This window comes from Callorhinchus milii, unplaced genomic scaffold (genome assembly GCF_018977255.1).
Source record: "Callorhinchus milii isolate IMCB2004 unplaced genomic scaffold, IMCB_Cmil_1.0 Scaffold3, whole genome shotgun sequence".
NCBI lineage: Eukaryota > Metazoa > Chordata > Chondrichthyes > Chimaeriformes > Callorhinchidae > Callorhinchus > Callorhinchus milii.
In genome coordinates, this window is record NW_024704744.1 from 54,828,319 (window position 1) to 54,840,379 (window position 12,061).

The following is a 12,061-nucleotide window of genomic DNA, read 5'->3' on the forward strand; positions in this document are numbered from 1 at the left end:
TGCTCACCAGTTGAAGCATAGTTTTTCTTGTCTTCTTTATCTGAAGTCATGTCATGCATATCACCATATGCCCGTGCCAATCTCCATAAAAATTCTACTTGGTCTCCATACTAAAATAATAGAAAAAAATCCATGGTAAATTTACTATATTCCTTACAAATTACCATTAAATATTACACAGAATAATCTGAGAAATGTAGTTTCCTATAAATAATTGCAATACTGTTTCAGCATATTACATATAAGGGCCAACAAACTAAAATATACCATGTACATTTACTCTTGAGTTCTAAGTTGGGGCCTAAAATTGGCGAGTAACCATGTTCAAATGCAGGAGAGTCCTCAATATTATTTTGTTTTAGTCATCTCAAAGGAGATAAACAGGAATTTAATAACAGCATTTCTCTGATACAGTACCAACCAATTTGGGGTTTCATGTCATCTGTTTGATACAGGACCACCCGGTCTGGGATTTAACGTCATATCTCCGATATGAAACCACCCAGCCTGGGGTTTTACATTATCTTTCTGTTATAGGACCACCCAGCCTGAGGTTTCATGGAAATAAAGCCTTGATGAAAGCCCCATCAGATCTTCTGTATGTTGTAATAAGGATCACTAAAATGCCAATCAATTTTTTTTTTAACAAGCATCTTCTAACGTTACCACACTGATGTCACTGGAATTTTCCTAATGCACCTCACATCGGTTCGTGACCTACTTTATTCTAGTTTCACATCAAAAGCTTAATAACCACTAAGGTACACCTTGTAAATCAAAAGTGTCATCAAAAGGAAATAAAAATACTAAATACAAATTGCATTGAAAAAGTAACCATGATAATAGAAGCTCTTGCCCGACCCAAAACATAACATTTCCAAACATTTTTTCATGAATGGACAAGTACACTTTCAAAATTCAAACACAGGCAGGGACATTCCAGTGAGTAAAACAAGACATCAACACAAGGATAGAACTTTGATATTGCAGGCAATTAAAATAATACAGCACACTGGTCACTTACACTTATGCTAGAAAATCTTGGACTATTCAATCTTGAAAGGAGACAAAGTATAGAAAATTTTGAATGGGATTAAAAAGTAAGACCAAAATGATATTTTTGTATTCACCAAGACAGTAGGACAAGAGGACATAGGCTTAGGGTTGCAAAGGGCAATTTCAGCACAGACACCAGGAAGCACTTCTGGTATCGGAGGGTGGTAATTAACAACTGGAACAGGTTGCCAGGACGATAGGGTGTATATTCTGAAAGGCAAATATCAAATAGTCCAAAGAGCTTACTTCATTCAAGCCAACATTGTAATCTGAATTACAGCCAGGTCCTCAATTAGAAATTAACCTTCATAAAGCAACATTGACGGTCCTCGTTTTGTTCCTGCCATAATGCAGAAATCTTATCAAGTTTCATGGATATTTATACTACAAACTGCTGGGAACATAGCATATATTGAAGCCAATGTACCCTAACAAAAAAAGCACTGTACTCTAACAAAAAAAACACAAAGGAGGTTGGAATGTACATGTCAGTTTCAAACAATTGCCAATTTATTCTGTGAAAATGCTATGAAGTCTATCTGATAGGAACGGTTAACCACTGTGGTAAAATATTGTTGTTAATACTGTACACAGTAGCAGTGACATTGGTCTGACCTCAATGGGTAAATGCATTGAACAATGCAGCCCAACACATTTCCAGGTACAATACGATATGTTGAGTCAATTTCTACCAGGCTGGCACCACAAGGGTATTATTGTCCAGAGCACAAGAAAGGGGAATGGAAAGAAAGAGGAAATATACTTCAGATCATTATGTACCGAAACTTGCTTGACAATGCACATTGTGTGGATATCAGTTGAAGAAAGGCTTAACTGGGGTTGTCCTCATTGTTGAGTATGCTCAATCACTCACCAAAATGGATTACCAAAGCACAACAGTCACTTGGATGATATATGAGTTATATGAGTTAGGAATTTCATTTTTGCATGAAATGGAGAAGTTATTTGGTGTTTTATTTTAAAATACTTTGAAAGGGAGCCATTTGTGTGGGGTAGCTCCAGAAGTACAATACAAGAAAATATGGCCAAATAGGATGTGAGTGTTTAAATCAGTGTCTTCATCAAAATCTTCATTCAAACCTCTACACCCCAGCTGTAGGAGCAAAGTACTCAGTACTAATAAAATGGTCTACAAAATACAGTCACTGGAATTTACAGTATATCCTGTGAGGTGCTTAATAGATATCCTCCAGACATGAAAGGCGCTATATCAAATGCAAGGATTATTACACTCACAACATCTGCTGCATGCTATAATTCCACCACATTATTTGATACTGAAATAAAAAAGAACTCCATTCATAATGCAACCCTCATGAAGGGGAGGCAGACAGAAAGATAATTTGGTAATAAGATAAAATACATAACAGTGTGCCTCTAAACTTGGGGCCCATCTGTGGCTTCTGAAAAATAAAGTGGAGGCAGCTTCTGGGCCATCTTGAAGGGACTACTGCTTACAAGATACATTAAATTGCAGTGACTAATACTACCACAAGGAATACATAGCTCATGATACTAACATTGGAGTCTGATGATATGGCTATTGCCAATGAAATTTCTTAACAAGCAAAGTGAAATGTGTCTTGTTCTGACACAATGTAATTTCAGAAATCATTTACCGCAGCTTGATGTGATGGATTTGCCGTTCCTCTGACTTGCAGAAAGCCTCACTCAGATCCCTTGTTTAGGATTACCATTAGAGCAATGGACCCATATCAGAACTAATGGTCTTGGATACAAGTCAAGTCCTGTGGAGTCCTGTAGCTCAGCGGTTAGAGCACTCGCTTTGCAAGTGAGAGACCTGAGTTCAATTCCAGGCAGGGCAAAACCTTGGGCAAGTTTCCTTACTCCACACACCTAATAATAACCCCCCCAAAAAAAATCAAAAACAATAATTAAATTGGTCATTTTCAATCTACGACTGTTTGTGGGACATTGCTGTGCGCAATTGGCTGCCGCGTTCGCCCACAAATATACAGTCAATTCACTTTACAGTGTGTTCTGTGAAGCGCTTTGGGACGTCCTCCTGACGTGAAAAGTGCTATATCAAGTGCAAGGATTATTATTATTATTATTATTATTATTATTACAAGCCTCAAACTCATCTCCCAATATTTTCATTTGTTTTTATTCTGTGTTATGAGACATGTTAGAATGCTCCAAAGCAAAATATCTGGCACAGCAAACTCTGTTTTGGAGGTGCCTGATAGTTACAATTCAGTTAAAAAAAAGTCACTGCTTGATGTACTATAGTGTATATTGACCTGATCTTTCTTTTCGAGCAGCAGCCAGAACCCCTCCTCCTTTTCCTCAACGGTCCCACTGTGTAGATCATGTGCTCTCTGAATTATGGAATCAAATTCACTGAGGTCTTCATGCACATTGCTCACTGGACTTTCAAATGCAGGGTTTACTGCAGAAGGGATCACGGTTTCCTCTTCAGATTCATCTTCTGTGTCTGTGAATGCTGTGATATAGCTGCAATTAAAAAAATGTGGGTACTTCAGATTCCAGCAACAAAAGTGATAAAAAGGACTGCATATGATGGTGACAAATCATGTATCATGCTATTACAGACTCCTTTAAAAAAATTAACATGTATTAAATGTAACATATATTGCAATGCAGCAAATCATGCAGCAAAATGATAATAAAATTGAAATGTGCTATATTGTACCACTAAGCATAAGTTCACTGTAAATTAGGATTTTATATTTCATACACCTCCAACTTTGATATCAATATCAACCAGGGAGTTAACACGTTCCCTCCTTGGGAAACAAAACAATGACCCATTTGTGTACAACAACAGATGTCTGGGCCTGTCCTGTGTTCAGTATAACCATTCCAGTGACCAATTTTTCCAGACTCTGCCTTACAATTAATGGCCAATTAACTTTACCCCTTCCATTGTACTGCTCAAAAGATTGACAAATTTGAATTACTTTACTTATACAATACTTTAGTTTGTATTTACTGCCTCATAACATTAACCGAGAATCTGAGATTTCAGTCTTGAGAAACTAGTTTGTTCTTGTGCATCACTGATTGCATTTGTTTTCAATCAAAACTGTGGTGAGAAGATACTAGAAAGTCATATTCAATAAGAAGGGATAATAACTGCCGAAAAGGAGGAAGACAAATTAAAATGGTATTGCGGTGGAATACAATGAGTTGCTAATCTTTAAAAGAAATTCCTTTGAGACATAATTCTGGCAAACAAGGACTGACAACAGTCTGGGTTTTGAAAGCCACAGGAATTTGATAAGACTTCAAGTCTTTCTTTCATGGAAGCCAGATTTTTAAAACTGGTGAAAGATTCACATGCCTCTTCCATTTTGTGAAAATGATTTTTCATACAGAAGACTGCTCACAGGAGCAGGTCTGTTAATGTTATGGTAACAGTAAAATTTACATAGTTGTGTTTTGTCAGGAGTTTTTGTTTGGCACTTCCACCAAGGAGCTATTCTTCATTTAGTTCTGCACAATGTTCTGGATTACAAATCAAGGAGATTGCAGGCGCATACTGACAGTTTCTTATTCTTTTTCTGTAGTCAGGACCCTGGCGTGCCCAGACCACATCGCAAAAAAAGTCAAACCTGTTTGCTACATTCACAGAGGAGCAGAGACAGGGACAAAAACAGACTGCCCAAAGGCTGGAAAGTGATGATAAAGCCTGTGCATTATAGAAGGATGAGCTCAGGAGCAGCAAGACATGCAAACGCTGGAAGGCAAAAGAAGGTGAAAGATGAGAAAGGTAACCAGATACACGGGAAGGGGAAAAAGAGGAAAGGGAAAGGGGAATAGGGGAAGACAATCAAAAGTAGTTTTTCTCATTCAAAAGTATGGATGATATGGTGTCAAAGGACCAGCAGCTGAAGAGTTCCTAGAGGACGAATAAGATATTGCCTTTGAAGTCCTCGTTACATCTGTTTGGAGATGTGCGGGAAGTATAAAAAAGAGGGAGAGTGTGGCGGACACTGTAAGGCACATTATGTTTCTGTGTGTGGCGGCGTAGTGGGGCGCTGAATCATGCGATTCAATCATGGGATGGAATAGAGGAACGTCTAAATTTGAAAGGAAAGGAAGAAATCAGCTGTCTCAGTAGTCTCTCTTGAGAATTTCGGTTCACTGACAGTGCTGCAGGATATACAATGTGCCCTACAACAACAACAACAAAATTACATTTATAGAGCACCTTTCATGTTGGGAGGACGTCCCAAGTCGCTGGACAGTCAGGGGTCACGACCCGAGCGTGGGGGATGGTGGGGTAGGGGTGAGGGAAGGCACAGAGGTGGGAGGGAGACCGAAGGCACGATCGAAGAGGAGGGTCTTGAGACCGGTCTTGAAGGAGGCAAGGGAGGAAGCGAGGCGAAGGGAATGTGGGATGGAGTTCCAGAGTGTGAGGGCAGAGAAGCTAAAAGCCCGGCCACCGATGTTAGGGTGGGTGATATGGAACAGACCGGAACCCGCTGAACGGAGGGAGCGGGCAGGTTGGTAGGGAGTCAGCAGATCAGAGAGGTAAGAGGGGGCAAGGCCATGGTTGGCCTTAAAAGTAAGGATGAGGATCTCGAATTCGATCCTCTGGGGGATGGGGAGCCAGTGGAGTCAGGCGAGGGTGGGAGTGATGGGGTCGTGGAGGCTGATGCGCGAGAGTACACGAGCTGCAGAGTTTTGGATGATCTGCAGCCTGTGAAGGGAATAGGTGGGAAGGCCGATGAGGGAATTTCCATAATCGAGCCTTGATGTGACGAATGCGTGGGTGAGGGTTTCGGCATCCTGAGGGGTGAGCCAGTGGAGGAGGAGAAAGGACAGTTCAGGGTCAAACAAGAGGTCACCCTATAGTAACAATAATTGATATAGTGCCTTATCACGTCTTGAGACATCTCAAAACGCGTCACAGAATATACCGTAAAGTGAATTGACTGCATATTTTGTGGGTGAAACGCAGCAGCCAATTGCGGACAGCAGTGTCCCACAAACAGTCGTCAATTGAGTGACCAAATTATTATTTTTTTAAAATTGATTATTCCTGGAAAAGTGATCCTCCAATTGACTAACAACCAGGTTCCTACTTACTGCCAGGTAAACAGAGGTGTGTCAAGTAAGGAAACACTATTATTATTATTACAATATAGGAAGTCAAATTTAATTCTGTATGAAAGTCAAAATATATCATTTTTTTAAAAAAGATGCCAACACAGAAGACTTTAAGAAATTTTTGTGTAATGTTTTCAACAGAGATAGCCACCAACACATCAATGCAATTTACCAAAATTCAGGTCAAATGTGGAATCATCCATCTGTTTAATAAATGTTGAAACACATTGCTTTAAATTTGACCTTTTGGGGAGAAGAGTGGAATTTACAGAGGTCACTGAGACAAATACAGTACTACATTGATACTTAATCCACTGAATCATTCCAATTTCAGTATTCTGCCTGCAGCAAAAAGTCTTGGTTAAGTGATCTCTCTCTGTATCAAACTGATGACACAGTGTTTTTGTGGTGGTGGTTGGCTAATTCCCATTTAAATAAACTGAATTCCTTTGTTTCTCAGGTAACATCCTGATCAGCAATGGGAACATATGTTGGACAATACTGCACACCATCAAGTCTGCAAAAAATTAAACTAGGTTGTAGGAATGCACAAAGAGGTTTGGATGAAGGACCTTTGGTGCACAGGTTTTCATTATTCCAAAATACCCATTCAACCGCCCTTCTATGACTGCAGCAAAATAGTTCTAAAATAAATTAATGGCGAAACACCCCTAAGTACTGTAAAAATAAAACCAGGGAATGGGAATGGCCAAGCAGATGAAAAATGTGCAGCAATGATAAATTGTTACTCAGTATAATGTAAATCCACATTTGCAAACACCGCAAATTGAACCAACAATAACAACACAGAAGTCACTGGGAACACGCAGCAGGTCAGGCAACATCTATGGAGAGAGGATAGTGAGTTAACGTTTCAGGTCGTTGACCTTTCGTCAGAACTTTGACTCAGTTTCACACTCAACTAAGATTTGAAACAATCATTTCCTCATGATTTGTCTCACGCTGTGGTGGGCTGGCAAAACAAAACTTGGAACAAAATTACAATACCTTTGTTGCAAGTGGAATTCTCTCTCTCTCTCTCTCTCTCTCATAAATCTGAAAACAATTTCACTGAGGACATAACAGTAAAACTGGAAACAAGCCCAATGTGCTAATGAAAGATATTACTGAAGGCAAGTGTGGCCAAAAAATCAAAAGCTTGATGTAATGTGAGGAAGTGTGAAGTTATTCACCTAGATAGTAAAAATAGAAAAGCGGATTATTTTTTAGAGGGGGAAGAGATTAGGTAGTGTTAGTGTTCAGAGGGATTTGGATGTCCTTGTACACCAATCACAAAAACTTAGTATGCAGGTACACCAAGGAACTAGGAAAGCTAATGCCATGTTAGCGATCGTTGCAAAAGGGTTAGAGTACAAGAGAAGGGAAGTTTTGCTGCAGTTGTATAAGGCCTTGGTGAGACGCACCTAGAATATTGTGTGCAGTTTTGGTCTCCTTATTTAAGAAAATACATGTTGCCTTAGAGGGGGTGCAGAGTAGATTCACTAGGTTTGTTCCTGGAATGAGGGGGTTGACCTATGAGGATAGGTTGAGTAAACTAGGCTTATATTCTCTAGAATATAGAAGAATTAGAGGTGATCTTATAGAAACCTATAAGATTCTTAAGGATCTTGACAATGTAGATGCTGTGAGACTGTTTCCCTGGTTGGAGAATCTAAAACTAGAGGTCATAGTCTCAAGATTAAGGGTCAGCCTTTTCGAACTGAGTTGAGGAAACATATCTTCATTTGTGGAATTCTCTACCCCAGAAGGCTGTGGATGCTCAGTCCTTGAACGTATTCAAGACTGAGGTTGATAGATTTCTAAATGATAGATGGATTAAGGGATATGGGAATAGGGCGGTTAAATGGAATTAGGTTAGAAGTTCAGCCATGATATTAAATGGCGGGGCAGGCTTGAGGGGCCAAATGGCCTACTCCTGCTCCTAAGTCTTATGGTCAAATGTGAATATTGAAGTATACCGCAGAAAGAGCAGATATTTGAAGTTGCACTGGAGGATTCACAACTGCATTTTACTTTAAAAAAAATTCCAAACTTGTCAAATAATTCACTTGAAACTTCGTAATTCAACCAAGATATTTTAAAAGAAATGTAATTCATTGTTGCACCAATTGCTGCTGTTTTGGGCTAATGATTTTCTGCACATTTCAATTCCAGTTTATAAAAAGACACAAAGATTACAGCAATGCATGGAAAATTAATGTAATTCAGACAATGAGTGTATGCTAAAAAAATTAGCATTCAAATCTTCCTTCAGTTGTCAAAGGATTAAAGGTAAGCTTAATTTACTGCAATTTACAACAGCAGATGAGCAACTGTTCCAAGTTACCTGTAACGTTGAATACTATAAATAAAAGTCTTACTTAGGAAATGAGATTCTAACTGGAGATTAAAAAGTGAACAGCATTTTTGAAAGCAGCTTGGAAATTCAGATTTAAGTGAACCATTTCAACTATGAAATACGTATTGGTGTCATGCTCACCCTTCCCACAAAATGCTACAATGACGATTTATTTGTGTTAACAACTGAGCCAAGTAACAGTAAGGGTGATAGGGGGTCAGGATGCTGGACTGCTTTTTAAAACAGCTTGATACCGTAATGGAAAGATGGTAATTTAGATATTCTAGATCAATGAAATTAAATGGGCTAAAGAGCCTTTTTTAATGGCTACATGAGAGAGAAGGGTATGGGAAAGATGGAAACTCATATGGAGATTAAACATCACCATGGATTAGTTTTGCTATATATTCTGTTTCTGTAATTCAGTGTTCTATGTAATTCTGAACTTCTCTAGTAATCACATTTATAAAATTAAGTTTAATTCTTTAGTTACTAAAAACGACAACAAAATTACATTTATAGAGCGTCTTTCACATTGGGAGGACGTCCCAAGGTGCTGTACAGTCAGGGTCAGGACCTGAGCATGGGGGTGGGGTGGGGTAGGATTGAGGGAAGGCAGAGAGGTGGGAGGGCGACTGAAGGCACGATCGAAGAGGAGGGTCTTGAGACTGCCCTTGAAGGAGGCAAGGGAGGAAGCGAGGCGAAGGGACTGTAAGGAGCAATATTCACTTCAGATTTGAGTTAAAAAATAATTAAGTTTTTAAGCTTTGTGGTATCCCAAGTCAGTAATTGAGCACACACATTGAAGCATATGCAGTTTCCAGCTCAACTCCATACCAAAAACAGAGCCTGCAGTCAAATAATAAGCCGATTAAGACTGACATTCTGTAATCATTGACATGACAAGATAGCATTCAAATTTATAGACAAGACCCAATTCACCAATTCACAACATCCATTATATAAAAAACTTGGATGATGAGGAAATAATTTTTCAAATTTAGCAAAAATTATGGTTATGGTTGCTTCTTCTAGGTATAGAAATAGGACACTTGTTGAAATGGAGGCAAAATCACACTTGAGGATCACACATTGATGGATGGATTGCATTACAACATTAACCTTCTCTATCAGGTCAGTAATCCATTCGCGATGTTAAATGTATTGTATCAAAACTGCAATGAATGAGTACACATGAAATGTTAAAGGAAAATGGGACTTGTTGAAGTTCAAGTGTTAGCCCTAGCGCAAGTGCACACACACTCACACTTGGCCACTTCTCATACAAAATGTTAATAAGGCATTCCGCTTTACTTGTCACTCCACTTAACATGTAACTAGTCACATTCTAGGAATTCTTATATCTACTAAAATAACGTAAAATTGATCAGATAATTGGTGCTATAAGATGGCATTGTTCATCACAGAGGCCCTATGTGAGTGGTGCGGGCGCTCAGTGGAAGTGGGCTTGCGTGCTGAGATACATCGCCAAAGCCTCTTGTCTATTGGAGGGCAGTGCTGTGGATTCCCGCCCTGCCTCCCACCGTATACTGTGACACAACAGGGTGGCAGGGCATGGCACGACCCTCCAACAGACCAGAGGCCTCTGTGTTCTCGTTCACCCACAAAACACAGTCGCTTCACTTAATAGTAGATCCTGGAAGGGCTTGGCGACATCCTCCTGATGTGAAAGGCAAAATATAAGGATTATTAATAATACCGATCCTTGCATTTGATATAGCGCCTTATCACATCTTCGAGACATCTCAAAGCGCTTCACAGAATACACTGTAAAGTGAATTGACTGTATATTTTGTGGGCGAAACGCAGCAGCCAATTGCGCACAGCAGTGTCCCACAAACAGTCATGGACTGAGTGACTAATTTTTTAAAAAAGAATTATTAACCCCGGAAAAGTGAACCGCCAATCGACTAACAGCCGGGTTCCTATTTACTGCTAAATAAACAGGCGTGTGGAATAAGGAAACTTTTCACCTTGCTGGGAATCAAACCCAGGTCTCTCGCTTGCGAGGCGAGCGCTCTAACCACTGAGCTACAGGACTCCACAATAATACTTCATTGGTTAAATCAAATAATTATGGGCACATGGTTAATTTGTACATAGGCAGTTAACTTAACACCCAATAAGGACCCCCTGATCTGCTCCTGTCCTACTCCCTGGCTGTATTTCATGATTGCTGGATGAGCCTTCAGCTAATCTGCCCTCTTTGACATGTACCTTCGGCCACGTCCCGCCTTCTTCTTCAGCATGCTCACCTGTTCAGGAACTTTGGATGTCCTTCCGACATATAAGGCACAATATGAATGCAATTTGTTATTATTGTTGTCTCATGAGAGTGATAGGCTCAAGGAGTCTGCTGAGGGAGAGGACAGGGGCTGAAGAGCTCTGGATAGTCAGGAACTTGTGTAAGGAAGAGCTGGGGAGTCCGGTGAGCAGAGCATGGTGTAGTCTATCACGGATGTGATAAAAGCGTGAATGAGGGTCTCAATGACCCAATATAATAAACATTATACCAGTACCACAGCTATGCAGCTAAAGCGTTCTTGCATTCAAGTTCACATCAGTACAATTAATAATCTGCAGTTGATGCAATGATTTGAGTAAAATTACTATAAGTTGAGGCACTTGTGATTTAATTTAAGCAATCATCGCATCATAAGATATATGCATGAAGAGCATGAATGTTCAGAATAAAAATGTCACTGCTTAAAATAAATTACATTTGAAATGAAGTAGGTTTTCACCCTCCCCATTAACAAAAAGTTTGTTGACAAAATAGAACTTGTCTAAATTTACCACGGGCATAAGTTCTTTGGAACAATTCCAGGAGATCAATGAATGTTACTTTGTCCTTCTCCCAACTGGCTGCAGTTCAAACATCAGAATGCAAGAAATTTGCAAGTAATAACAAAGACATTGGTTAATATTTCATCGAGTTTCAAAACTGTATGTTACATTGCGATAGGATAATGCTAGGGCCCATCTTTTTATGCATGTAACTGTTGAAACCCTCAAGACTGTTCTGCCATTCTATAAGATCATGGCTAGTCTGTACCTCAACTCCAATTACCCGCCTTTGCCCCATATCCCTTGATACCCTGATTTAACAAATAACTATCCACCTCAGTCTTGAAAATGATAATGGATTCAGCATGCACAGCATTTTGGGGGAGTGAATTCTAGATTTTCACTACCCTTTGGGTGAAAAACTGCTTCCTAATTTAACTTCTAAATGGCCTAACTTCAATTTTAAAATTATGCCCCCTTGTTCTGGATTCCTCCACCAGAAGAAATAGTTTCTTTGCATCTACCCTATTGAATCCCTTTATTATTTTAAAAACCTCAATCAGATCACCCCTCAACCTTCTAAACTCAAGGGCATAGTTTATGCAACTTGTCCTCATAATCTAACCCTTTAAGCCTTGTGGAGTCCTGTAGCTCAGTTGTTAGATCACTCTCACCTCAAAACAAGAGACCTAGCTTCAATTCCCGGAAGGGAGAAAC

At 39.5% G+C, this 12,061-nt stretch overlaps 1 protein-coding gene across 1 annotated transcript in view; it reads right to left on the bottom strand.

The window, feature by feature from the left end:
- The window catches only part of LOC103178967 (regulator of microtubule dynamics protein 2), a 49,558-nt gene that overhangs the window by 20,753 nt on the left and 16,744 nt on the right, over positions 1 to 12,061 (bottom strand). The window contains exons 2-3 of the mRNA XM_007893986.2: positions 3,342 to 3,555; positions 8 to 110 (exon numbers count right to left, since the gene is read on the bottom strand). Coding sequence (XP_007892177.2) covers positions 8 to 110; positions 3,342 to 3,555 — 317 coding nt within the window. The remainder of the gene's footprint in view (positions 1 to 7; positions 111 to 3,341; positions 3,556 to 12,061) is intronic.